The 26,689-nt window shown below is 45.7% G+C and overlaps 7 protein-coding genes across 10 annotated transcripts; 3 read left to right on the top strand and 4 right to left on the bottom strand.

Annotated features, from left to right (window-relative positions):
* The first annotated feature begins 11 nt into the window (after positions 1-11).
* On the top strand, positions 12-2,847 carry LOC135344058 (nonsense-mediated mRNA decay factor SMG9-like). Of its 2 annotated transcripts, none has more exons than XM_064541149.1 (9): positions 12-331; positions 388-594; positions 642-845; positions 1,367-1,476; positions 1,525-1,729; positions 1,793-1,929; positions 2,003-2,028; positions 2,144-2,422; positions 2,474-2,847. In XM_064541149.1, exons 1-9 carry the CDS (start codon positions 203-205, stop codon positions 2,719-2,721), a joined length of 1,545 nt encoding a protein of 514 aa, XP_064397219.1. In that variant the 5' UTR covers positions 12-202; the 3' UTR covers positions 2,722-2,847. The 2 variants fall into 2 exon arrangements, with proteins under 2 accessions (XP_064397219.1, XP_064397210.1); XM_064541140.1 differs by having other exon boundaries at positions 13-331; positions 1,784-1,929.
* Positions 2,748-3,682, bottom strand: LOC135344157 (ubiquitin-ribosomal protein eL40 fusion protein). Its single transcript, XM_064541290.1, has 3 exons — positions 3,448-3,682; positions 3,291-3,393; positions 2,748-2,994 (listed from the first exon to the last, which is right to left on the bottom strand). Exons 1-3 carry the CDS (start codon positions 3,635-3,637, stop codon positions 2,901-2,903), a joined length of 387 nt encoding a protein of 128 aa, XP_064397360.1. The 5' UTR covers positions 3,638-3,682; the 3' UTR covers positions 2,748-2,900.
* Positions 3,683-3,790: 108 nt separating this feature from the next.
* On the top strand, positions 3,791-8,675 carry LOC135343995 (histone acetyltransferase KAT7-like). 3 transcript variants are annotated; one of them, XM_064541058.1, is made up of 11 exons: positions 3,799-3,954; positions 3,999-4,210; positions 4,260-4,550; positions 4,628-5,018; positions 5,075-5,274; positions 5,393-5,560; positions 6,918-7,247; positions 7,294-7,524; positions 7,998-8,244; positions 8,299-8,405; positions 8,457-8,675. In XM_064541058.1, exons 2-11 carry the CDS (start codon positions 4,001-4,003, stop codon positions 8,565-8,567), a joined length of 2,286 nt encoding a protein of 761 aa, XP_064397128.1. In that variant the 5' UTR covers positions 3,799-3,954; positions 3,999-4,000; the 3' UTR covers positions 8,568-8,675. The 3 variants fall into 3 exon arrangements, with proteins under 3 accessions (XP_064397121.1, XP_064397128.1, XP_064397134.1); XM_064541051.1 differs by having other exon boundaries at positions 3,791-3,954; positions 7,998-8,405; XM_064541064.1 differs by having other exon boundaries at positions 4,260-4,484; positions 7,998-8,405.
* LOC135343971 (WASH complex subunit 2-like) lies at positions 5,908-24,797 on the bottom strand. The gene is made up of 27 exons (XM_064541027.1): positions 24,659-24,797; positions 24,412-24,568; positions 24,242-24,361; positions 23,751-23,843; positions 23,533-23,604; positions 23,400-23,474; positions 23,229-23,343; positions 22,589-22,791; positions 22,464-22,499; positions 22,105-22,221; positions 21,689-22,058; positions 21,450-21,542; positions 21,233-21,399; positions 20,960-21,189; positions 20,694-20,894; positions 20,480-20,643; positions 19,015-19,634; positions 18,802-18,943; positions 18,686-18,744; positions 18,494-18,577; positions 17,916-18,074; positions 10,302-10,517; positions 10,061-10,132; positions 9,932-10,003; positions 8,950-9,124; positions 6,602-8,849; positions 5,908-6,534 (listed from the first exon to the last, which is right to left on the bottom strand). Exons 2-26 carry the CDS (start codon positions 24,565-24,567, stop codon positions 8,734-8,736), a joined length of 3,927 nt encoding a protein of 1,308 aa, XP_064397097.1. The 5' UTR covers position 24,568; positions 24,659-24,797; the 3' UTR covers positions 5,908-6,534; positions 6,602-8,733.
* LOC135344140 (uncharacterized) lies at positions 10,560-11,391 on the bottom strand. Its single transcript, XM_064541264.1, has 2 exons — positions 11,254-11,391; positions 10,560-11,152 (listed from the first exon to the last, which is right to left on the bottom strand). Exons 1-2 carry the CDS (start codon positions 11,303-11,305, stop codon positions 10,659-10,661), a joined length of 546 nt encoding a protein of 181 aa, XP_064397334.1. The 5' UTR covers positions 11,306-11,391; the 3' UTR covers positions 10,560-10,658.
* Positions 11,358-14,461, bottom strand: LOC135343985 (eosinophil peroxidase-like). Its single transcript, XM_064541049.1, has 2 exons — positions 14,254-14,461; positions 11,358-14,131 (listed from the first exon to the last, which is right to left on the bottom strand). The coding sequence occupies exons 1-2, from the start codon at positions 14,339-14,341 to the stop codon at positions 11,514-11,516; spliced, it is 2,706 nt and encodes a 901-aa protein (XP_064397119.1). The 5' UTR covers positions 14,342-14,461; the 3' UTR covers positions 11,358-11,513.
* Positions 24,798-24,873: 76 nt separating the features above from the next.
* Positions 24,874-26,683, top strand: LOC135344041 (beta-catenin-like protein 1). Its single transcript, XM_064541115.1, has 3 exons — positions 24,874-25,087; positions 25,148-25,503; positions 25,549-26,683. The coding sequence occupies exons 1-3, from the start codon at positions 24,922-24,924 to the stop codon at positions 26,602-26,604; spliced, it is 1,578 nt and encodes a 525-aa protein (XP_064397185.1). The 5' UTR covers positions 24,874-24,921; the 3' UTR covers positions 26,605-26,683.
* The last annotated feature ends 6 nt before the right edge of the window (positions 26,684-26,689 follow it).

Here is a 26,689-nt window from a genome sequence, read left to right as displayed (position 1 = left end):
TTAATTAGATCCCAAGAGTGGGCGTGAAGGCAGACCCACACACGTACACAAAGTGAATACACTGTACTGTACTGTGTGAATTTCATGTACAGTATCTTCTCTACACGACCTACTGTGTGTACACCTTCTCTACACACGCGACCTACTGTGTCAGAGAGAGACCACTATAACAAGGATCAGGTAGTACACTTGTGTCAGATTGATGGATGAGGAGAGAGAGAGAAGACACTCAGGAAGTGGTGGTCGTGGCGGACGTGGGGGGAAGAATGGACGCGGTTACCGTCCCTCAAGAGATCAAAGACATGATCGCTCTCGTAGTGGGCGTGGCAAGGTGAGTGGGTGGTGTGTGTTTGCTTGGGGGTGGGCGTGACATCATGATACACACAGGGTGACTACATGGGCAGTGGTGGAATGATGAAGACTCCTATAATACTGGCTCGCTCTGATCGACGTTCTGAAAGCTCTATAATGCCAGGGGCTATATCCATCATGCAGCGTCATCCCCTCTCCCCCCGTGGGGGGGTTACCAGTCCAGGGGGTCTCTTACCAACCCCCCCAGAGGTACCTACCAAACAAAGGGATGATCACAGCAAAGTGAGTAGCTACTATCTACTGACTTATACTGATCTCCTCACACACAGCGAGCACCAAGAGTCCGCTCTGATGGGCTCAGTTCTAGTCCCAGTAACTACACTCCACTACAACCAGGTTCAAGAAGTCGTACAGAGGTCAGCAATAGTAGCGGGGTGAGTAGGAGCGATCACTTTCTGTCTGGAGGCAATGAAATGGCTCATCCCATCAAGATGGTAGACAGAGGACTTCACTGGGAAGAGAAGGGAATGGATGTAAGCTAGCTGCATGTGTACATGTGTAGTAAGTGGTTTATGACAAAATTTTATGATTTTCAGAAAGTGACCTTTCAAATTATGTGTTTGAATCCAAAATTGTTCGGAATCGCCAAATTGGCAAATACTTTTATCTCTCAAATATCAATATTGATGACATCATTTGAAAGGTCTCTTTCTAAGCTTTCAGAAAATCATAAAATGGTTGACATTAGATAAAGTTATGTCTGTTGAAAGAATCCCCGAACCATTTACAGAGGGGGTGTAGTTGAACATCTTTAAACAGCTAACTCCTCTGAAAGTAATGACTCACTGAGTGCATGTGTGTGAATCATATAGTGGGTAATTTTCATGGGGTAAATATTCGTTATTTTTGTGGCTTGACCTCCATGAAAATGTTGGCATGGCTTACCGTACCGGAACACATGCAATGAAGTCAAACGAACTTTTTACCCACGAAAATTTACTTTTTCAAGTTGAACAAATTTTTACCCCACGGAAATTATACGATATGTGTTTAGTTTATGCAGGATCAGAGTGACTTTCTTGTTGTGGGTGTAGTGGGTAAGCAAGGTGTAGGCAAGAGCACTGTCATGTCATTGCTAGCTGGCACACGAACTGGAGCTGGCAAGTAAGTAGAGAGCTGTTGTGCTGCTGTTATTACGTGTGTGTATTGCAGACCTTTCATGTTCCGTACCCAAAGTAAAGAAGTGTGGGAGAATGGAGGCTATCAGACTACAGGTGTAGATATGGTCATCACTGGAGAGAGAGTGGTGTTATTGGACACTCAGCCAGTACTTAGTGAGAGTCTCCTGGAGCAGCTATCCACTGAAGAAGGTGTAGTACCAGCTGGCCTCTCACCTGATGCTTACCTAGAGGTCCAGGTATATCCACTAACACTGACACTGACTGTGTACAATCACTGCCTACCTATGTAGTCCTTACAGATGTCCATGTTCCTGTACTCTGTGTGTCATGTGGTGGTAGTGGTCATGGACAGTATGGAACATTGCGATCTACTCACAAGATTCCTCAGAACTATTGAGCAGATGAAGTCAGTCAACACAGACTCAGCGGAGATCAAGTAAGCCCCCTCCCCTGTGTCGTAATGTCATCACCCACCCCCCCATGTCATGTAATGTCATAATCCCCCACAGTGAGAAGCAACATTATCCACAGCTAGGTAAGCCTACAATTAAGATTAAAAGTTACTTCGAAGAGTAGCTCTTGGCAACTTATATTACTTAAATTACGGAATGTAATGTTATATTAGTCCCCCCCCCACACTCTCCTTATAGTGTTTGTGCTCAATCATGCGTCACCGGATGATTTTCAACCGCTCTCTCTAAGGGAAATGCACTCTATCCTCATCAGCGAGTTCCATGGGTCAAAGGTCAACATAGGAGGGGGTGTGTCACTGGCAAAGAGTGGGCTAGTGCCAATTGGCAGAGGCTTCCCTGATAAGAGATTAGGAGATAAGGTGGGTCCAGAAGAGGTCAACCTTCACCTACTACCATCCAACCCTAACCTCGCTGATACCTATGGAACCTATTCCACCTCTCACCCAGAGAAGTCAGGTACAGTCAGATATTGGACCCCCTGTGATGATTATTGTGTACCTCCCACAGAGTTGAACCTCAATCCAATATTTCATCTTTTGACCTCTTATGACGGACACCCCAGCTTCAACCTGCTCTCAGAGACTCTACGTAACCAAGTGTTTGGTATGCCACGCCCCCCTATTAGGAAAGCTGCTCAACAACTGACAGAGAAGGAATGGTTTGATTACGCTAGGAGGGTGTGGCTTAGCCTCAAGAAGTCTGACCTTATATCAGAGTATGACAGGATATTACAGAGCACCACCCCTCCTGGCTAAACACAGACTAACTATAATAATCAGTATTTCAATAATATCAATTAATTTTATACAATTATCGTGCATTCTTATTTTTATGCAAAGCAAATAACTTATAGATGTATAAAATTGTCACTTAAGAAATCACATTCTTTACAAAGAGAATACATTGTAAGTAGTGAAGAGTTTGACACATCAGTTTATTTAAGCTTCTTCTTTGGCCTGAGTTGAGAGGAATGGCCACACTTCTTCTTACGGCAGTTCTTGGCACGAGGATGAAGACGAGCGTAACACCTGGGAGGGGGGCATTAATTAGAGTAACAAGCCAGTGTGGTGGGGGCATTAATTAGAGTAGCAAGCCACATTGTACAATAGCTATATAACAATGCAATTGTTTGCAGGCAGGTGAGGGTGGCCCCACTAATGATAGGGGCTCCCCCTAAGACGAGCAATAATTACTGTTGGTTGCCGTATGAGCGTCCAGAGTCAAAGCCTTGGCAGTGGAGCTTACCACTGCCATGCTACTCCACGCACTGCAAGCAACACCACCACTTAGCTAGCTAGGGGTAACTAGTACTACATACACTTACTTTCTGCATATCATCTTATCACAGTTGTACTTCTGGGCCAGTAGACGCATCGTAGGCTCTATAACACCACCACGCAGGCGCAGGACCAGATGAAGAGTGGACTCTGGCAATGGATAAACAGGTATAGTAATAACAGAGTAGAGGATAAGACACAAACCTTTCTGAATGTTATAGTCCGACAGAGTTCGGCCATCTTCCAACTGCTTGCCAGCGAATATAAGTCTCTGCTGATCAGGAGGAATACCTTCCTTGTCCTGGATCTTGGTCTTCACATTCTCTATAGTATCTGATGCCTCCACCTCCAGGGTGATGGTCTTACCCGTCAGTGTCTTCACGAAGATCTGCATCTTGACCCAGCGAGAAAGAAACGTGGTGGATCACGTGCAACTATACATAGAAAATTGCCTCGAATCATAGCCGCAGGAAAAACGAGAAGGCCAAAACAGAAAACAGAAAGGCTATTGTTCTTATTTTCGAGGGCGACTTGGATAGGGCCTCAGACTCAGTACCAGTGACGTCATACCGTGGCAGCACAATCAAGGAAAGGGGGGCGTGGCGGCTTTCCGTACCATGTGTTGTCTGATTGTTGTTGTTCTGGACTTCTTTGACACTGTGGACGTGGAGTACGAGTGTGGTGGAGACTAAGGTCATAGGTCGATCATAGGTGAGTGTGTGTGACATGAATCAATAGATAACTCTGTCCACTAGACATGTCATCAAGTGTGAGGCAGACTACTGGCTCCGTACAGTCAACACCCACCCCCCCAAGTTCAGGCGGCCAATCAGGTCGCAGCCGTCGATCACTGAGGAAATGTGCCACACCCATCAAATCTGCTCAGAAGGATGATCACACAACACACACACGCACAGACACTGGCTCCACTAATACCACCCTCACACCCCCACACCCTAAACAGAAGGTATGCCCACACACTGCACACCTCCACCCACTCCACACTCCCCACACAGGCTATCATTAGCTCCACACCAGCACGCAGAACAATCCCGCCCACCAGACACAAGAAAAGACGCAAGAGAATCCCCTTCACTTTAGTGGAGGCTAGTAAAGGCAACCATTGCCCCACGCCAGAGTGTGATGGCAAGGGTCATGTGACTGGGCTCTACTCCATGCATTATGCTGTGTCTGGCTGTCCTGTAGCAGCCAAGAACAAGGCAGCCACCATCACTACCCCCGTGAGTAGTGTAGCCGTTACCATCACTACCCCCGTGAGTAGTGTAGCCGTTACCATCACTACCCCCGTGAGTAAAGTAGCCATTACCATCACTACCCCCCCCCCCGTGAGTAGAGTAGCCGTTATCATCACACCCTTACACAGGTTAAGCCTCTACCAAAGACCCCACCTCCTAGTACTAGTGCTAGCACTGATACTGCTACTGCCAGTACTGCTAGTACTAGTACTGAAAGGGTTAAACCCAAAAGGAAGAGGCGTCGACGTGCTCTCGTTGGTTCTCGCTCTAAAAGGGTTAAACAAAGTAGTGGTAGTGATGATTCAGAGGTGGAGGCCACAACCCCTTCAGAGCCGTGGAGGTCAGAGGTCACTAACGAGGTCAGTCCGCAAGGCCCTAAGAAGAGGAAGAGGATACCGTACACTTTAGTGGAGGCTAGTAAAGGCAACCATTGCCCCACGCCAGAGTGTGATGGCAAGGGTCATGTGACTGGACTCTACTCCATGCATTATGCTGTGTCTGGCTGTCCTGTAGCAAGAGGTATGTCATTATGTGTATCACATGACATGTATTGATGATGTCATATGATGTCACAGGTATGACACCTGATGAGTGTGTGGCTCGCAGAGATGCGCTTAACAGAATCAAGCTTAAGTCGTTGCCAATGGAGATAAGCCCCACCCACTATCTCGATGACAAGGCTGTGCGAAGGACGTCTCGTATACTCAGTGAAAGGGGGGTGGTTAGTTTGGGAGGCCCCGCCCCCCTCACTCCCGGCAGGCGGTCTTCAGCACCGGTGTGTGTGTGTGTGTGTGTGTGTGTGTGTGTGTGTGTGTGTGTGTGCGTGTGTGCGTGCATGCGTGTGTGCGTGTGCGTGCGTGCGTGCGTGCAGTACTAACTGTGTGTATTGTCAGGTTGTGAGTAGACCTCAAGTGGACAGGATCAGTCAACTACACGGCCTCTTATCTAATGCCATGCCATTAGACTACCTGCAACATGTGGAGCCTAAGCTAGAGGGACTCACTCCCTCTCTGGACCTCAGCTTGTTCAGAGAGGCGGAGTCCAAAACAAGACTCTCTTTTGTAAGTGCATATACACTAACTACTAGGTTAATGACCCTTGTCATAACTTTGCCATACATGTACTTCACTGAAATTCAATTATTATACCATTGGCTTGTTAAAAAAGCGCTTAATTCTATCGATGAGCTGATAAGCTCCAACCAGTTAGCATTGTCCATGTAGAACTCTAACATACTTGTCAACCACATATAAAGCTTCCAGGGCCCAACTCAGACTGAATGATAATCTTTGTGTTGTTTTGTTGACTGTCCATACATTTAGTCGAGGCCATCCAATCTACAGTAAATACTTCATTCAATAGCCTCATTCTGGGAGCTCAGTATATCACACCTACCACTTAGGACAACTGGACTGTACATATCTGTCATAGATCATCATAGATCATCATAGCAAATCAAACACACAATAATTATTAGTTAGCAAAGTCTATTAATTGTCTGTTTTGTTCGTTCTTTAGCCTAATCTGTCAAGGATAATTGGTAGTGCAATGTCCAAGACTCTCGAGAGCTTCTGAGCTTTGGCCCCATTGACAGCAGCTACAGGGGTTGTGGGTGTGGCTTGACCCATTATCTCCTTGGCAACAGAGCAGCAGAACTTATAGAACTGGTTGGCTGACATTCCTTGTCCAGCATCCAACAATCCCTCAGCTACTTGACAGCACCGGCGACACAGCTCCATCATAGACACATCCTCCCCTTTACTCAGAGCCATGGCTATCTCACAACACACACGGAAGAACTTCTCAGGAGTCATCTGCTCCTCTTGCTGGGCTGTAGCTTGTCCATCCCCCACAATAGCATCTATAGCCTTCTCAAGAATGGGGCGCAGAGCTGGACGAAGGATTTCTCCAACTTTACCAAATATGTTTTTAACACTTTGAGTGCTAGCCTTTGCCTTTGCTGTAGTAGTTTGGGAGTTGAGAATGCTTAGCAATTCATCGAGGTCAATCTTCTCAGCTTCAGCATTTTGTTTCTCTGATCATGGGAGAATAGGATAGAGTGATTAGTGTGTACAATAGGTTACCGAGAGAGAGTTGCTTACCAACTGGCATGGCCAGGGAGAGTCCAATCAACACGAGGAATACAGCCAAACACTTCATTGTCAGTAGCTGCTACAACAGATCCTTTGAGCTTCTCTCACTACAGAGCCTCTCTTTATACTCCACCCCTCACATGACCTACACTAGCTGTAAATGGCCCTCGTGTGTGTGTAGCTGATCTTGTGATTAACTAGCCCATTGTTAGCTGTCAATACTTTACTAGAGACATTGTTAAGTTCCCTACTATTTTGGGTACTATTGCAGTCATTATGGTCCTATTGACAATGTGTTATTGTAATGATTGTCCTGCCCATACAGGGTCTAGCAGAGGCTCCAGCTAATGGCGGTGGTGAGGGTCTAACAGAGGCTCCAGCTAATAGCAGTGGTGAGGGTCTAGCAGAGGCTCCAGCTAATGGCGGTGGCGAAGGTCTAGCAGAGGCTCCAGCTAATGGCGGTGGTGAGGGTCTAACAGAGGCTCCAGCTAATGGAGGGGAATACCAACTCAAGAAGATAGAGTTTGGACAGTATGAGATAATGACCTGGTATCCATCACCCTTCCCTCTGGACCATACTCACCTCGATAAACTCTATTTCTGTGAATTCTGCCTCAAGTATTTCAAGAGTGCCCCCATCCTTCACAGACACTCAGTAAGCCCCACACACCCTCACACTCCACCCACTCCACACATTGCAGGGTGACTGCAGTTGGCGCCATCCTCCCGGGAATGAGATCTATCGAAGAGGTGCCTTGTCAGTGTTTGAAATAGACGGGGATAGGCATAAAGTGTATTGTCAGCATTTGTGTCTACTGGCCAAACTCTTCCTGGAGAGCAAGACACTGTACTTTGATGTAGAGCCCTTCTTATTCTACACTCTCACTCTGGCTGACTCCAATGGCTGCCATATACTAGGATACTTCTCTAAGGTAGCTACTACCTTATCCTGTATCCTGTGTACATGTATGTGTATGTGGCTGTAAGCCTTGTTCTGTGTGGGTCTGGGGTTGGTTGATAAAGTGCAGCCCAATCAACCACTAACTGATAAACATGTTTATAAGTACAGTAGTGTCTGATTTCAAACTAAATACACTTTTAGTAGTCCCATTGATGTGCTGCAATACAGGTTGTGTGATCTGCCTAACAGTGAATACAGCCCATGCACACCTCATGAACCTAACCTACCTAATGCACACCTCATGAACTAACCTACCTAATGCACACCTCATGAACCTAACCTACCTAATGCACACCTCATGAACCTAACCTACCTAATGCACACCTCATGAACCTAACCTACCTAATGCACACCTCATGAACCTAACCTACCTAATGCACACCTCATGAACCTAACCTACCTAATGCACACCTCATGAACCTAACCTACCTAATGCACATGCAGGAGAAGCACTCTGCTCAGAGCTACAACCTCTCTTGTATAGTGGTACTACCACAACACATGAGGAAAGGTTATGGAAGAATGTTGATTGACTTCAGCTACTTATTGACTCGTAAGGAGCAGAAGTTTGGCTCTCCTGAAAGACCTCTCTCTGATTTAGGCCTTGTCTCGTATCGTAGTTACTGGAAGAATGTGATACTCACTTACATACTGGAGCATGAACACAGTGGCAGCAATATCTCTATTAAAGGTGGGTGTAGGTATCCCGCCCACTCAAGTGTGTATATCCGCCCACCTAATGCAGAGGTTGGCATGGAAACCGGGGTGAACAGTGATGACATAGTGAGCACACTACAATATTATGGACTACTAAAATATTGGAAAGGCAAACACATAATCCTTTTAAGAAAGGTTAGTTTATGTTCATGTGTTGTAATCCTAATGTAATTGTACTGTTTGTAGGATGTGCTGGATGAGCATGCACAGAGGCTTGAGGCATGGAGACAGAGTGATGTTTGTGTGGACCCAGACTGTTTAGAGTGGACTCCTATAGCTTATCCCATGTACACATGACCATACTGTGTGTTAGCTAGCTATAGTTAGAGACATGCAATCATTAGTGCCCTTATGTTGATGTTGTTGGAATTATGTTACACACAATAATTGTTATATCAGCAACAATATGGAGTGCATGATGACACACTATGAGTAATACTAAGTACACACAATCACAAGTCAATTAATTGCCTAATCCTAATGGATCATCGAAAATACTAGGAGAGTCAAATAAGTCCTGTGCTTCTGTGGTTGGCTTTTTCTTCTTCTTTGCTCTCTTCACCTTGACTTCAGACGACTCTAGTTGTGTGTGTGTGAGAATAGTATTATAAGCAGGCACAAGGTACACACACACACACACACACTACACTACACCTACACACACAACACGGTTGGTTACCTTCGGACTTAGTAGACTTCTTGACCTTTGTTGCCTTCTTTGGTCTGGGACTGGCTGCACTGAGGTCTCCAAATATGTCATCAGTATTTCCAAAGAGGTCATCGTCAGGTCGACCCTTGACCTTCTTAACCTTCTTGCTCTTCTTCTCACTCTTGGCTGCCTCCTCTGACAGGGCCTAATGTATGGGTGTACATCAGAGGAGGTACGACACGGTCACATGACCAGCCAAAAGGATTATGAATCAACTTGTGCATGAATATCATTCAAGACTGTGTCTTTGATAGTGGATTTGGTTTGGGTGTATCTTTCAAGAAATACACTTGACATTTATAAGATCAGGATGGTTGATACTGATGTGAAATAGCTTTTCAACCAATTTCAACGACCACTTAGATTTTGAGATATTATTGTTTTTAGTGTAATTCTGTTTTAGAGTATTTAATAAGTATTCTGTGCCTGCATTCAGGATAGGATCACTGCCAACATCTGAGCCTCGGTTCTTACAACAAATCTAATCTCTACTTGTAAAACTCTAGCTACTAGCCAGCAACAAATTCACTGAGTTTTATGCTCTCAACTTGTTTCTTTATGGCGCTTACTTGCCACCGGTTGAATGTCGTCATTGGAATGCATTTTTAACGACTTCTTTGTCTTTCTTGCCTCAATCAAGACATACCAGCCACGTGAGCTTAACCGCGTGTCGTACCTCCTCTGGGTGTACATATATACTAAAAACTAGTTCCAGATGAGAATAAGACTTACAAAGTGCAGTCAACCCTGAACAGCACATGCACACACACACACACTGGGTATGTGTTTCTTTGTATAGTGTCATGGTTGACTGCTCCAGCTTTGCACATCAACCAAAATCCTTGTACTGTAGTACAGAAGTCTAACATTGGGTAAACAACTTGCACTATTATAGGGCCACCAATAGTCATGTGGCAAAACTACACCAGTCTTACAACAATGCTACACACACCTTTCCACTAGCATCAGTGGCTTCAATGAAGAGATCATCCTTCACTGTGTGTTGAGTGGAGTCTGGCTGGCTCTGAATGATGGGAGGGGGATAATAGTACAGTGTATATATAGTAGCACTGGCACTCACCAGCACACTAGGGGGGACCTTCCCTGCTGCTTTAGAGGGAGCAAATATGTCATCTACCACCACTGGCTGTACCTGTGTACATGTATGTGTGTGTGAGGTGTGTGGTGTGTGTGTGGGTGTGAGGTGTGTGTGTGTGTGTGTGTGTGTGTGTGTGTGTGTGTGTGTGTGTGTGTGTGTGTGTGTGTGTGTGAGGTGTGTGTGTGTAGTTAGTGGGTGGGCTGCATGGTATTACAGTGTCCACCTTGATAGGTTGACTAATGTCTAATGATGCAAATATGTCAGCAGGGCCAGTGTCAGTAGAGCCAGTGTCAGTAGAGCCAGTGTTCTTGTGTGAGGTGGTGGGGGAGAAGAGGTCATCAGAGGAGCTGTGAGCAATCTGATTGGCTGCCACTGGGAGCACTGTTCCTCTGGGTCTACGTGACGGAGGCCTCTTACCAGCTGGTCTACGTGCACGATTCTGTAGAGTGTGTAATAACGTGATCATTATTATAATACCAAACAATAGTCTTATAATAATTAGTATAATCACATTGTACAATAACAAGTACCACAAGGTCATTCCAATAAACACACACTATGTACACAGTAACGTTGCTTCTTATCCTAGAGAAATCATAAGGAAATCTAGACCGTCTTTTGGTACAGATTCTAGTTTAGTTTGAGCTGCTGCGTTCAATTGAATCCCTTGAAAGCCACAGCCAACAAATCGGCAATAATCAGCACCATCTTTGATCCTATACAATTCCCCTTTCCTCAGAAGATACAGGTTGACCTCTTGACCCTCAAGTGATGGGAAGTAACCAGGATGTAGGTTACGAAGCACACTATTCAGATCAAAGCTATTCTCTGAGGCCATGACTGGTCGGAATAACACACTCCAGAGGTCCACAGTCTTTCTCTGAATGGCTGCTTTGGGGGAGTCCACTGGGACGGAGCGACTCAGGGAACAACGAACCCGTGGATGCTTGCACAGGTCCCCCCCAGGAGCTTGCTGAACATTGACACGATCGGGATTGATCAAGATAAGGAAGTCTGGCCCCTCCTTCACTGAGTGTGCTATCTCTGGTTCCAGTAGCTCACTCAAAAGATCACCTACACACACACATTACACAGCTAATCAAACAATCATAACTCAGAGCTATTAGAGCTGCCAACACCCACACACCACACCACACCAGTATGCACAAAGGTACCTTGAGCACAGACTAGCAGAGCTGCCAACACCACACACACCTTCACCTTCATGCTGCCTCACAGAATAATGACTGACCAACTCTTATCATGTGATGACAGCATATTGTTCACGTATATCCATAATTATTGAAACAATATACGCACAAAATAATGATGACACAACAATGTATGTACAGATACAAATGATGACACAACTAATAAAAACCTACTGACAAATTCACTAAACATCACAAATAATTATAGGTTGAGTTAAAATTGTTCACTGAAGTTGCTCGAGTGCATTCTCCAGTTCCTTGAGTAGTTCGCTATCAGAGGCTGTCTTTACTTCTTCCTCTCCTTCTTTGCTCTCAAAGTCAGTATCGGGTACCTCAGAATCGAGTACCTTCTGCACACTCTCGGGAATATCCTCGTTACTTTGTCCAGTGGCTCTATCACCAGTGAATGTCAGAGCAACTTGACTAGAGGATTTACAAGCATCTTCAGTCAAGAACACACCACCCTGACCAGCAGACAATTGGGAGCGTGGCCAATCAGCTCTGTATGCATTATCCTGAGGTGGTAGACTGGTGGAGGGGAGATTAGAGTTCACTCTGAAGGGCATTCGAGGGCTGGCCATTACCATGATGTCTGTGTCTTGCCTATCAGTGGGACACTGCATCTGAACACACTCAAAGGAGCGCTGAGGGCTGGGGGGAATAATGGCTGAGGTAAACACGAAGGTGGGTCTAGCAGATCGACTGACAACATTAATGGCTTCTTCAGAGCTAATTCCCTCCAATGCCACTCTGAAGTAGCACACATCTTCCTTCCAGAGGGAGAAGTCAATCCTGGGCAGGCTGGAGCACGGCACACGCGTCTGGTTGGTGACAAATGCATCAGGTTGAATAGTAACCATATTGTCAGAGTTATCACAAAGTACACGGGACAAAGTATCGGCCTGGATCGCTCTTCGCTGGGCTCTTGAGAACGCAAAATTTCGTTCGTACCAAAACCTGTCCCCATTTCGCACAGCTTGAAAGGTGAGGCCAAATATACAAGCAAAGGTAGCTCCCAATAGTGACTCAGGTAGTCTATCCTCAGCCAATCCACCAACCCATAGATCCAGGGTGTCCAATGTTCCGTACAATTGCAGAAATCGTACCAACGTAAGATCGTTTTCAAAGGGACTGGCTTGCCCAAACTGGCGAGTACAGAAGTTCCTGAAGACAGTGTAAGGTGGGAGACCGTGATCACGCCCACGCTGTATGTTGAGGGATGCTAGATCCATGCCCGGAGATATGGACGTCTGGAAGAGTTGCGATGTGAGCACATTGTTCATAAATTCGTCCATTCTACGAGAGTTTGAATTAAGCCAGCCACGAGCAATTGGATCTGTACCAAGACTCTTTCTGAACTGGTCAGGATTGAAGAACATGTCCACCAGATTGAGGGGGCCAATGGGAAGGGGGCGATAGTTGACATCTAGACGATCAAACTTGGAGCGAATGAGACTGTGTCCATAGCGATAGGCAGCGGTAGCGAAGGAGTTGGGTACACCGGGGTCAACCTCAGGCATGTAGCCAGGATAGGGACCAACAAAGTCATTGAATGCTGGCACTCCAAACACTTTAGGAAGGTAGTCTTCATACGTAATCTTCTGAATGAGAGCTCCGACAATCTTCCTGCACTCCTGGTAAAGACGCTCGTCCTCCCAATGGGGATTAATGGTGCCCAACTCTCTAGCACAGCGATTATGTTCCCTCACCCAATAAGTGTGTATCACAGTCAGAGAGATCTGTTCATTGCAGCGAAAGTCACCACACAAGAAGCAGTCCATTGCATTCATACATGCAACTAGGTCCTCAGTGTCTACTGGCAGACTCGGCTGACTACCGGGGAATGATTTTCCCACTCGAAGCAGACCATTCTCGAATGCACGTACGCTTTTAGCAACAGCTTCACGAGAACCATACACCATGGAAGCATCAATGAATGAGGTGATATCGTTAGTTTGTTCTCGAGGGAAGAAGCTGAGTGGCTGCTCCAGTTCACAGGCTGGCAGCGATCTTCGTAGTGGCAAACATTCTCCATCATTGAGAGTGCCTTTTCCAAATTTCCTATCAATATCGGCCACCCTAATTGGTTCACAAATCTCTGTAGCTTCACAACCTTCGCACTCTGCCTCTAGTTCAGGAGATAGGTCCAAGTCATGGTCCAGGAACTGGCCCCATTGCATGAGGAGGTGGGAGAAGGGGAGCTCATCATTAGTAACATTCTGTATAATGGTAGTGCTGATAAACCGTGGACTGGGATTCGGTGGTACAAATGGTGTGAGGGAATCAAAGAAGCCTCCTCTGTTTTGTAGAGTGCCACGCAGTGAGCTAACACCGTCCTCATACTCTGGGGGAGCCAGGCGCTTGAAGATAGTCCCAGCTGAACCCAACAATGGCTTGCGACGATTGTTACAGGTTCCATCAATAGTCCTGAACTGGTTAATAGTCAGCGATTGGCAGCTTGGCTTTTCCCTTAATTCTTGGCAGCCACTTTCTTGCCACATGTGTGCAATCTCTTGCTTGGTAAGCAGTGAGCCAGGAGGGTGGAATAGTTCGTGAGCAATGGCCTCTGCTTTGTCTTGAGAGGATTGACTGGCAGCCATTGATGAGCGCCTCACCTCTGAGAGCCGCCTCTCAGCTTTATGAACCATCTGTTCGTACAATAGTCTAGCTTCTCCATTCTTTTTGGCCTCGGCTGAAGCTCGCTTGAAAAACTTGGACAATAGTTTTGCTGCCGTGTATTTGCCTTGTTTCTCTGCATCTGATTGGATGCTGACCTTCTCTAATCGTGCTTTGCTGGAAGCTTTGGCCTCTTCTATAGCAGCTTGGATGGCAACTTGTCGCTCTGTATAAGGAGAGAGATGTCATGAGTAGCTATATAGTGGACAGCAAGCATTGCATGCAAGTAGGAAAGTGTACATTAGATGGTTCACAGTATAGGCACACTGTAGTAGTGCAATGGTTTACCTTGTTCAGTTCCGTACTCCTTAAAGTTGACGGAGGCAAGAGCCGTAGTTGCTAGGGCGACCAGCAGGAGAGCTAGTTGTAGTCTCATGGTTAACAGGAGAAGTTGCAATGATAAACTTGAGAGGACCTGCTCTGCTTTTATAGTACAGCATTTCCTGGGCCTGACATTTGTGTGGGACTTGCCAAGTGAAACTATACACAGAACTCCAAAAATGGCCACAAGAATAGCACTGCTAATGGAGCTCAATTATCACTTCCTGGCTTCACACTAAATACATTACTGCAGGAAATTCACCATATCATTGGGTACATTTATGGAGCCTCTCATTCCCCCACTTATCTGGCAGCCATTAGCATGCCGTCAACAAAACCCTATTTAGCCTCATCACATAAGCTACTAAACATCCTCAAAGACTCAACAAAGTTGGCAATGATAAGTGTGATAGCTAGTACGGGCTATGGTCTGCATGGGAGCTAGGGGGGGCAGACAGTCTGGGGAACCATGCAGGTATATAGGGATGTGGATACATCCAGGAAACCACTAGCTATAGGTAACCTTCCAACATGCATCCTGTACAGCCCTTACAAGTTAGCAGACACAAACATGCAGCTGCATAATAGCTAGTAACAAACACATCTTATAAGTGTGCACAGGAAAAATACATTTTAGCAATGCAAACACAAGATCTACTAAGCCACACATGCAGAGAAATACTTAGTTGCCAAACCCTGTGCCCTAGGGTAACCCTATATACACAAGATTAAGCCTGGAGGCATACAACACAACATGCCTTGTCACTTCACTTGAAATGGAAACCTAGAAACACATATGACAGGCTCTGGGAAAACCAGACTATTGGAGCAGGCTAAAATGTTGGTGAAATTAATGTACCAAATGATAGAACAGAGCATTGCCTACACAATGATATGCTTAGTGTTCACATATCTAGTTTCATACCCAAGTTATGCGCGTTAGAAACTCGAAGCCATAAAATGTAGTATCGAGAAAACGCCTCTCAAAGATTGCTCAATTAGGAAAAATAAGGTAATAACGAAAGTTTGGACGAAGCATTTCGATGGAAAGAGTTGGATTTAGAGCATCAGATTTTACAGAGAGGTAGTATAAGGACTGTAGATACTTATACACCAATAACATTTTATTTGAGATTTTATACTGTAGGCTATCTGCTCCAATAGTCTGGTTTTCCCAGAGCCTGTCACATATTACACAGTATACACCAAGACTGCCATGCATCACCAGTTAGAGTAGCAAATTTGCTTTTGGAAATGATTGTACAAAGTACAAACTTTGTCTGAGAGTTAATACCCTACACAGAGCTAGTGGCCCCCTGCACACTACTGACCATGGTGGCTGCATTCAGGGAGAGAGCTAGTGGCCCCCTGCACACTACTGACCATGGTGGCTGCATTCAGGGAGAGAGCTAGTGGCCCCCTGCACACTACTGACCATGGTGGCTGCATTCAGGGAGAGAGCTAGTGGCCCCCTGCACACTACTGACAATACAGAACAATCATACTGCATGCATGGAGCCAGTAGGTCACACAACTTACTATAATTATAGTAGCATTCCTGTAACCCCTAGAGAATAAGTTATCTACAGCAGTACACAAACAGTCAACAGAGTCAGTGCAAGTAACACATGGAAACAGATCTTGTAAGTGTGCACACGCTTATAATTATTAGCAATGGAAACAAATAGTCAAGTAAGGCATCCACACAAGACACTTGTCAGAGTATAAAGCATCCACACAAGGCACTTAGTCTAATTAGTCTTGACCACATGCAATTAAGAGGGTGACCACTTTCAGTAAATATACACAAGGAAATAAGCAAATAGCAATGCTAATAGCCTGACAACACCACCTGTCTCATGAGAGCCCCTAACAGAGAGTTAGGGTTGGCCCCACAAGTAATGAACCAATGCATGCACACTGGGTACATGCTAGGCCCTAGCTGGCAAATTATGCTCTTTTTTTCTGCCTATTATGCTTCTGAGCACTGCCCCAAATTCAGCCTATTATGCTTGTGGAAAGAACCCATTATGCCCCGGCCACATTGGTGCCATAAATAATCTTTTTTCATCGTAACCAAAAATTATCTCTTGTTGTATTGTACATTTGTAACAAAACTGAAGATTCAAATGTAATTCTTTACATCTTGAATCTTTTAAAACACGTTCAGCAGCAGCAGGGAACTGCACAAAACTGACCAAATTCATAATTTTAACCTATTATGCCCCAAATTATGCCATGCCAGCATAATTTGCCAGGGCCTAGTACATGCCACTACATCCCACCATTAAGGGTATTAGCAGGTTACACACAGTTGTGTAACCTGCTAACAATGTCCTGTGCAGGGTAGTATTAGCAGGTCATGCACATAATGGAGGGAATGTTGTACAAGGAATAATCACTTATTAACAGACAAATAAGACAGATTCTTGGTTAACAAGCCATGCCAGAAATGTAACCAAATTTAATAGGCCACAAGAATGAAACACCTGCTACTACCATATAATTATAGTGGGTTTTACAACACAGCCTAAAGCAATTAACACAAGGGGTACCATTAACACAAGGGGGTACCAACTATTCCACAAAACTCCGTGTAATTAGGAGCAAGGGGGAGTACAGCGCATTAAAAGTACCAACTTTTCCACACAAAAACACTGTGACTATAGTTACAGTCATTTTAGTAAAACTTGCAATATTTTGTGTAATTTGGCTGCAACCACAGTTGTAACCACAGAAGGACATGATTATGAATATAATTAAACCATGCAGTAAGCAGCAAGACCAAGTCAAATATCAGTTATGTAACAGCAAGCGTACATTGAATGACTTCAGCACAGCCTCTGAAAACAGCTCCATATGCCAATAAAACTCGTTGAGAATGGTTATTTTATACTAATTATAATTATTTTGCGAGTTTCCCTATAATTATATACATCGCAGGGTGGCAGTGTCCGTGTTGTATAGGCTAGTGGAGAAGGGAAGCAACATGCATTACAGCATGCTGAAAATAAGTTACATGGGTATATGTACATGTATATAATTATAGTGTTATCTCGAATTAATGAGAACCCTGGACACTTATACAACATTCTCTTCATTGGCATGTTTGAGCTGTTCTCTGAGGCTGTGCGAAGTCATTATGGTGTACAGTGTACATGCAGTGCAGAAAAACTAGTGCTTGCTGTTAACTTTCCATGCTTAATAATCGTCTATGTGGTTACAACTGTGGTTGCAGCAAAGTTTATCAGAATATTGCAAGCTTTACTAAAATGACTGTATGGTCAGAGGAGGTATCAGGCACCACCACAGAGTGTACCTCAATTAGGCTGTGGTCATCTCAATTAGACCACCAAGAGTTCCTGCCCTCAATTAGTACCACCAAGAGTTCCCGCCCTCAACCCGCCCTCAATTAGTACCACCAAGAGTTCCCGCCCTCAATTAGTACCACCAAGAGTTCCCGCAATTATAGGCTGAGCAAAATTCAACAGTAGAGTCATATAGTTGCATGTAGCATACTCTGTTGTGTGGGACCTCCTCTGAGTTATGGTACTATAGAAATATTCAAATTTCCTACAATTAGAGCTAGTGGCGCTGTAATTAGATCAGGATTATGGTACTGCACATACTTTAGTGAGACTCTCGAGAGGGTTGACTGAGACTGGGTCTTCAAAGGAGAGGGAGAGCTCATTAGTGGGTTTGGTGGTAGGACGCAGTGCCCCCCCTAGGGGGTTAGTGGCTGCCCCCCCAGCAGGACGCAGGGACAGGGGGTTGATGCTCAGATTCACCTAGTGCATGGGGAGAGGGGATATTCAGTTACAGCATCTCACTAGCTACACTGTATGCTACTAGCCACTGGCTAATTTAGGTTGATAGCCGAGGTGATCAATGATATCACATTGCACACACAGATGTCCTGGAAGTCAGACACCACACACACACACACACACACACACACACACACACACACACACATACAACATTAAAGGCAATAATTTTTGTTTAGTAGCTCCTTTTGGGTATTTCCTGGGCCCTTGAAAATGTATTGGCAGTCATTATGCTGACACCAACATCTTCAAAGACCCACCACTTGGCTGGATTAGGGACACTGGTAGGGCTACTGTGTAACCAACAATACTTCTCAAGTACCTTCCAGAGGAAACCCACCACCCCACACAATAGCAGCTACACTAGTAGGAGCTCTTACCTTGAGTTTAGAGGGTGATGGCAGTGAGTTCTCTAGGGAACTGGTAGATTGTGAGGATCGTGTTGGCTTCCTAGACACTGTCGGCTGAAGGAGAGGGTACAACAATACATCCACTCAATACACACACACCCACACACCCACACACCCACACACACACACATACACACACACACACACACACACTGCGCTTACCGCTGCTACCTTCCTACTAGCCGGCTCTTCAGTGCTCTCTCCAAACAATCCACTGCTCTCTGTGTACACCCACGCATCATCAACACCCACACACACAGTGTCACTATGTAACTCACCAAGGCTCTTCCTGATTGGTCGTAGGTCAGGTGACTTGAGACCTGGTGACTTTGGTCCTGCAGCTCCAAAAGGATCAACACCTCCAAACAAAGAGACTGCACCGACTGGTTTGCGTCTGACAGGAACAGGGGAGGTCTTCTCCTAATGTGTGTGTGTGTGTGTGTGTGTGTGGGGGGGGTAATGACTAGTAGCTGTACTGTACTGATACTCACTGTCTGTGTGGGGGGTCCTGACTCTCTGGGGGGTTTGCTGGAGAAGAGATCATCATCAGAAGAGTCTTCAAAGAGATCTCCTCTTCCACTATTCTTACTCTTAGTGGGAGGGGGGGACTGCTTCTTGGTGGGGGGTGGTGTGGGGGGTTTCCCCACAGGCTTGGGGGCCACTGTAGGCTCTGCTGGTTTGCTAGTCACTGGTTTAACTGGTTGAGGTTGTATCGTATCAAAAAGCCCATCTTTGGCTGACGTTGGTTTGAGAGGAGGTCCAAACAGGTCATCATCTGGAGAGCTACCTCTGAGAGGGGGCTTACTAGTGGCCACTAGTTTAGGAGGTGGTTTAGCAGATGGTGTGCTGATGGGAGGTGATCCAAACAGGTCATCAGTAGGTGAGCTGCTCAATGGAGGAGGAGACTGCCCAAACAATGAGTCAATAGTCTTGCTGCTGCTAGTGGGGGGCTTCTCAACAGGTTTAGAGAGAGTGTCTGATGGTTGACTAGGAGGTGATCCAAACAGATCATCACTGCTTTCCCTGTGTTCAATATCAGCCTTGACTACTGGAGCTGGTGGCTTCTTGTCTGCTGCTGGTTTGGAACTTCTCTCAAAGAAGTTGTCACCATCTGCACACATGCAGAGAGATAGTTAGACACATACAGTACCTTGACTTCCGTAACTAGAGTTTTGATGGTCCAAATTCAAACGATTTTATGATTTTCTGAAAGCTTAGAAAGCAAATGGTGTCATCAAAGTTCATATTTGAGAGATAAAAATATTTTCCGGATAATAGCCCATGATTCAATGCCAAAAAATAGGGCCCCCGACGAAATTTACTCTTTCAACAGCCATAACTTGAATTCTGTGCATCCAATTTCAACCATTTTATGATTTTATAAAAGCTTAGAAAGAGACCTTTTAAATGGTGTCATCGTTTATATTTGAGAGATAAAAGTATTTGCCAATTTGGCAATGGTCCAAGGCCGAAAAAGGACAAATTAGGGCCCTGACGAAAATTTGGATTTAAACACATCATTTGAAAGGTATTTTTCTAAAAATCATAAAATTTTTGACATTGGATCAACGATACTCAAGTTAAGGCTGTTGAAAGATGTTCAACTACAACTGATGGTTTGGGGATTCTTTTGGCTGCCATAACTTGTATTCTGTGGATCTAATGTCAAATTTTTTAAGATTTTCAGAAAGCTTAGAAAAAAATAAGTTCAAATAGTGTCATCAAAAATCATATTTGAGAGATAAAAGTATTTGCCAATTCGGCGATACCATGGATAATAGCCCATGGTCCAAGGCCGAAAAATGACAAATTAGGGTTCCAATGAACTTTTAGATTTAAACACATCATTTGAAATGTCTCTTTCGAAGTTTTCAGAAAATTATAAAATTAATGTCATTGGACCAACGAAACTAAAGTTATGGACGTTCACAAATGCTCTATTTAACTTGTATGTACCTGGACTATCAAGATCTCCAAACAAGTCGTCCGTCTCCCTGGGAGGTTGCTTTGTGGGGGGTGGTTTAGTGGGCGTAGCAAACAAGTCAGGCTCCTCCTCCTCCGTACTAGTGAAGAGGGAGTGGCTAAGTGTCGTACGAGATTTGTCTGGCTTCACCTTGTCCCTGTGAGGGTGTGTAACATGTGAGGGTTGTGTGTGTGGGTGGGATCTTACTTGGCTTTCTTGTCCTTCTTGTCGGGTGGTGAGAAAGTGAAAATGTCTTCACCATCGAGATCTTCGTTGAATAAACCTGAGCTTTTGGATGGCTTCTTAGCGGCTTTAGGAGGTTCAGTGGGTATGGTCTCAGTTGGTTGACTGGTACCAAATAGATCAGCTCCACCAAACAACGCGACTGCTCCGGCTGGCTTCTTCCTTCTGTGGTGTGGGCGGGAGGCACATCACACACACACACACACACACACACAGGAGAGTTGACGTACCTTGTATCAGTAGGGGGCGTGACAGTGGGCGGGGCTCCAAACAAATCCTCCCCTAGGAACAGGTCTGTTGGCTCCTTGGAAGAATCTAATTGGTCGATAGCTCCGTCAGTATCTTCATCACTAAACAGCCCACCCCCTGATGATTTGACCTCTGACTTCCGAGTGAGTGGCGGGCTAGTCAAGGAGGCAGTTAAAGCATCTCCGAACAAAGAGACTCCGCCCACTGGCTTCTGTGGGTGTGGCTTAATACATGCACACAATACACAATAATACCTTCTTCCTGGGTTCTGTGGTGGGTGTGGCCTCGGCTGGTGTGGGTGTGGCCTCATGGATGGTGGGTGTGGTCATCCAGTCGTCCTCATCTTCTCCAAACAAGTCAGAACTACTTGTCTTTGGTTTGCTCTTTGTTGCCTTTACTGATGGTTTCTCAATAGGAGGAGCTGTAGACACAAACATGGTTTGTGTAGTGTAGTTAGTGACAATAGTGTACCTTCATCGTCACTCTCATCAAAGAGACCACCCCCTCCACCACCAAACATGGGCACTGCTCCAGCAGGACGCTTCTTCTTACCGAGAGAACTACCTGTACACACACACAGCATATCATCATAAGTATCTCAATCATCAAACACATTATTTGAATGGGCTCCAGAGAAGCTATGAATGAACTCTTGATGATGTTTACTGTAGAAATTGACTGAAGTTATTATATACTCAATAATAGATTACCTGATTTGGTGCTTGCAATGCTGGCCTCGAGGTCATGACGAGGGGACTCCCCCTCTGTGTCAAACTTGACCCCTGTACCAGCGAATAAACCACCGCCCTCCTCTGGGGGTAGCTCATCATCCGAGGGGGCAAACAGATCCCCTGCACTTCTTGATGGTGGGAGATCATGTGATGTTGATGATGGATCATGTGATACTTTACTGGCCGTCCTCTCTCGTTTATTCTTCTTCTTTTTTGGTTTCTTCTTTTTCTTTGTCTCATTCTCGGAGCCCCATCCATCATCATCCTCCTGGGGGGGCTTATTCCCGACCCCCAGTCTTGCCGCTAACTCTGCCTGTAGGTCGTTGACCTCTTCTTCCTCAGAGCTCTCCTGGGGTGTGGGTAATTACAGGGGCAGCCTCATTAGTGCTTGTTACCTGGTCAGTGGAGTCAGTGGGTGTGGTGTCCACCAGCCCACCCCCTGTCCCCTCATCACTGAAGCCAGCCTCACTCTCACTGTCCGGGAACAGGCCATCATCACTAGCAGACAACACCTAATGACAGGGGAGAGTATACTAGAATCGGCTCTGACTAAAATGTTAGGATTTTCTGAACGCTTAGAAGGATACTCAAATCCCGAATGGGCCATAAATTCCTATTTTTATAGCCCTCAAAAACAGGTCCAGAATAGAATTTTTATTTTAACACGATCATCTGAAAGCTTTCAGATAACGTTATTGGACCAACGGAACTAGCCGTTCAAAGATGCTCTAGTGTAGACGAAGCTATCACTCACATCATCAGCCAGACCTCCAGTGACCTCTCCTCTCTCCTGTATAGATGCATCAGTTACACCCACTCCACACACACTATCCCTCACACTCCACACTCCCACTCCACACCCTCACACTACACACTCACCTCATCGTCATCGTCAGTATCATAGAGACCAGCTTCATTTCCCTCATCCTCTGAAACCACTTCCTGTAGTCCGATATCATCCTCTGATAGGAATGCAGTGGTACCAATACGATGGGGGAGAGAGCGCAGGGCATAGGGGTCACGGGGTTCAAGCAGTAGTTCCTGGTCTGCAGTGTAGCTCTCCTCAAGATCGTCTTCGTCCTCTGCGTCAGTGTGTGTGTGTGTGTGTGTGTGTGTGTGTGTGTGGGTGTGTGTGTTGGGGGGGTGTGTGTTCATGAGGGTTACTTGTAAAGAAATAAAGAAAAGTCGTCAGGAGGGAATCGAACCCACGCCTTATCTATCATGCGATCTACAAAGCCACCACCCTAACCACTAAGCCACACCTATTCTGCAAGTCCACTGTAATCCTAGTTGGGATTGTCCAAATTCAGATTTCATTTTATAGAGTTAATGGCAGTCAAATCTGGCTATCAAGAGTTATGGGCATGCAGTCAAAGCTGGCTATCAAACAGGCTAATTTCAGAGAAAACACGAAGACTATAGCCCATGGTTTTCTTTCAAATATGGAAGAGTTGGGCCAGAAAGCAATAGTGGATCTAAACACACCATCTTGTAAGAACTAGGGTTAGTCTATTAGTACCTTCAGGGTTGACTGTGAGTGTTTCAAATGCTTCGTCCAGCACTTTTAGTCCACAAGCCAGCGCTGTTTTAATGCGGTCAGTAATCTCAGCTTGCCTACCATCACGTGCCTTCTCCTGCACATGTCAGAGGGATTACTAGAGATCAGAGATTACTGGGAGAGATTACTAACCATCTCCACTTGTTTCTCTTGCTCTGTTTTCTCTTGTGGTTGTTCAGTTTCCTTGTCCGCCTCGTCCCACACACGCTAGGGGTCAAGAAGTCAATAAAATACACTAGAATAGAATAATTATTAGTGAGCTTACATTTTCAACAAATTGGATGTTTGACAACATCAGAAAATCGTTGATAACGTTGTTCATCCGAGTGTCCGTGCCCTATATACAGTAGACTGGTACAGTAGTAGCATCAATGCTACCTGTCTCTAACACTCTATACTGCAGCTATCAATAGCAGACCATGAACAACAGCTACACTATAGTACACTGGGTCTGCAGGTTCTCTCTCTTAGTGGAGTAACTACCTTAGCCTCAAAGAGTAGAGTATCCACTTGCTTCTCCAGTTCATGAGTCTTGGTCTTCATACGCTCAGAAAACTCTTTCAAGTAGAGCAGCATCTGCAATACAGTACAGTACAGTACAGTACAGTACAGTACAGTACAGTGTCAGTACAGTACAGTACAGTGTCAGTACAGTGGTTATCAGTGGATCAAATGGAAGGGTAAACAAACAATGGCTGGTGGGCATGCAGACTGCAGCAGATGCTACCAGCCAATAGCCCACTCTGATCTGTACATGTACACACATCAGCTATTAACTACATGGATACAGTACACACTCACTACACAATACACCCCCTCACCCTACACACTAGCTACACAATACACCCCCTCACCCTACACACTCGCTACACAATACACCCCCTCACCCTACACACTAGCTACACAGTACACACTAGTTACACAGTACACACTAGCTACACAGTACACACTAGTTACACAGTACACCCCCTCACCCCGGCATCATTAGCCAGAGTCCATTGTGATGACCCATTCTTGAGCTCAGTGATGGACCACGGGCGCTCCCAGGACTTCACTGTGTCCCCTCCGCTGTTGCTAGGGGCAACATGGCCCGTCTGTAAGTAAATACACGTCATTATTATCCATTAATAAAACTCTTTAATACCTCAACAGAAGGGGGTGTGTCCACAGGGGCAGCAGTGGGGGCCGGGGGAGCAAGTGTGGGTGGTGGTGGGGGCGGACTACTACCAATCCCTGGTGGAGGTGGTGGTGGGGGCGGTGGAGGGGGTGGTGGTGGAGGTGGAGGGGGCGGGGCTGACATTCTATAGAGACGATATTAATCATAATAACAAGGATTCAACCAATGCCCACCCCCCACCAGCAATCATAGCAGAGTACATCCACACACTCACTTCCTTGCTTGGCTGTGTAGAGAGCAGTTATCTCCAGTAACAGTCCAGAAGAGCAGGACACTAGCTAGCCAAGGCTTGTATACTGTGTGTAGCTAGCTGGATCAGCTATCACATGACGGGTTAGTAAAAGAGGGGAGGGGCTGCTAGTCTAGTCCACATGGAGTGAAGGTTAAAGGTCAAATGCATTTCAGAACAGGACAGGGTCAAAGGTCCTTGTGGGTGTGCATTATTTAGAGTCAGTAAAGTTTGCACTGCATGCTGCAATGGATTTGGACGAACTGCTCTCCTTTCAGCCGTTAGGGAAACATTCCCTGGAAGAGAGAGACGAATCAAGGCCTTCCAAGACAAGCAAGGCAGAGGGGAACGGACTTAGTGATCAGGAGAAACTACTGCTGCTGCAGAATATTGATGATGATGATGAAGAGCCATGTAAGTGTGTTTGTGTGCTGCTACTGATATAACTCACTCTCTCTGTGTCCCCGCGTGTAGTGGAGGTCCTGGAGGCTGGGGGAGTCAAGAGAATGCTCCTGTCATTAGAGAAGAAAGTTCTACGTAACCAAGAGATGCGTATCAAGTTCCCAGATCTGCCTGAGAAATTCATGGAGAGTGAATTGGAGCTGAACGATGAGTTACAGAAGCTGCATATCATTGCCACCGTACCCGAGTATTATCCTGTGCTTGTGGAGACTCGTGTGCTGGTTACTCTGCTAGGTCTCCTGGGTCATGACAACACTGACATCTCCCTCACTGTGGTGGACCTACTTCAAGAGCTGACTGATGTTGACACTCTCTCAGAGAATCAGGAGGAGGCAGAGGGACTAGTGGATGCTCTACTAGTGGAACAGGTATTGAGTGTTCATTGTGTACAGTACCCATACCCACACTCTCAGGTGATTGCCTTGCTGGTGACCAACCTCGAGCGTTTGGATGAGCGTAGCAAAGAAGAGGGAGAGGGAGTCTACAACAGTTTGTCTATACTCGAGAATATGTGTGAAGTACGTAACAACGAGGTAATGCTAGCAGCCGGGGAACAAGGTCTACTAGTGTGGCTACTCAAGAGAGTACGCATACGATCCTACGATCCTAACAAACTCTATGCGTCTGAAATACTTGCTATAATGCTGCAAGGACACGAAACCAACCAACGATTGCTAGGAGAGAAAGATGGTATCGATGTATTGCTACAAGCTTTGGCCTACTACAAGCGCAGGGACCCCGGTGGATTGGACGAGATAGAGCTCATGGAGAACCTGTTTGACTGCCTGTGTGCTGCCCTTATGTTCAGTCCCAACAGAGAACGGTTTCTGAAAGGGGAAGGACTACAGCTGATGATACTCATGCTCAAGGAGAAGAAGATGTCAGGAAACAGTGCTCTCAAGGTACTCAACTATTCCCTCAGCACACCCAAAGGGGCCGACAACTGCAACAAATTTGTGGAAGTGTACGGACTGAGAAGTCTGTTCCCTTGCTTCATGAAGACACCAAAGAAATCCAAGAAAGTTGGCACTAGTAAGAGTGAGCACGAGGAGCATGTTTGTTCGATTGTGGCTGCCTTGTTTCAGAACGTAACAACGGGCGCAGGACGAGAGCGTCTCATTGGCAAGTTCCTGGAGAGAGATCACGAGAAAGTTGAGCGATTGGTTGAACTTCACTTCAGCTACTCCCGTCGTCTCAAGGAAGTGTCTGTCGGAGGGGAGGATGAAGAAGACGTGTATCTGGCTCGATTAGATGCTGGTCTCTATACACTGCAGATGGTTGACTATGTGTTGGCAGAGCTGTGCTTGTGTGAGAAGGGGAGCATACGGGAGAGAGTGGTGACTCTACTAGGTGTCCATGGGGAGAGCCTCGAGGCCATACAGCAAGTACTGAGAGAATATGCTGTCAGTCTGGGAGATGCTGATACAACAAAGACACTCAATCAACTAGCCGACAAACTATTACCATGATCTGTGTATATATTATTCCCTGCTTCTTCCCTTTTAATGTTAATAAAATTTTGCACTGAAAAGATAATGAAAAAAAGACGCCCCC

Source organism: Halichondria panicea, chromosome 1, assembly GCF_963675165.1.
Source record: "Halichondria panicea chromosome 1, odHalPani1.1, whole genome shotgun sequence".
In the NCBI taxonomy this organism is placed as follows: domain Eukaryota; kingdom Metazoa; phylum Porifera; class Demospongiae; order Suberitida; family Halichondriidae; genus Halichondria; species Halichondria panicea.
Note: the sequence above shows the minus strand (reverse complement) of the source record. Positions and strands in the feature narration are given on the sequence as shown.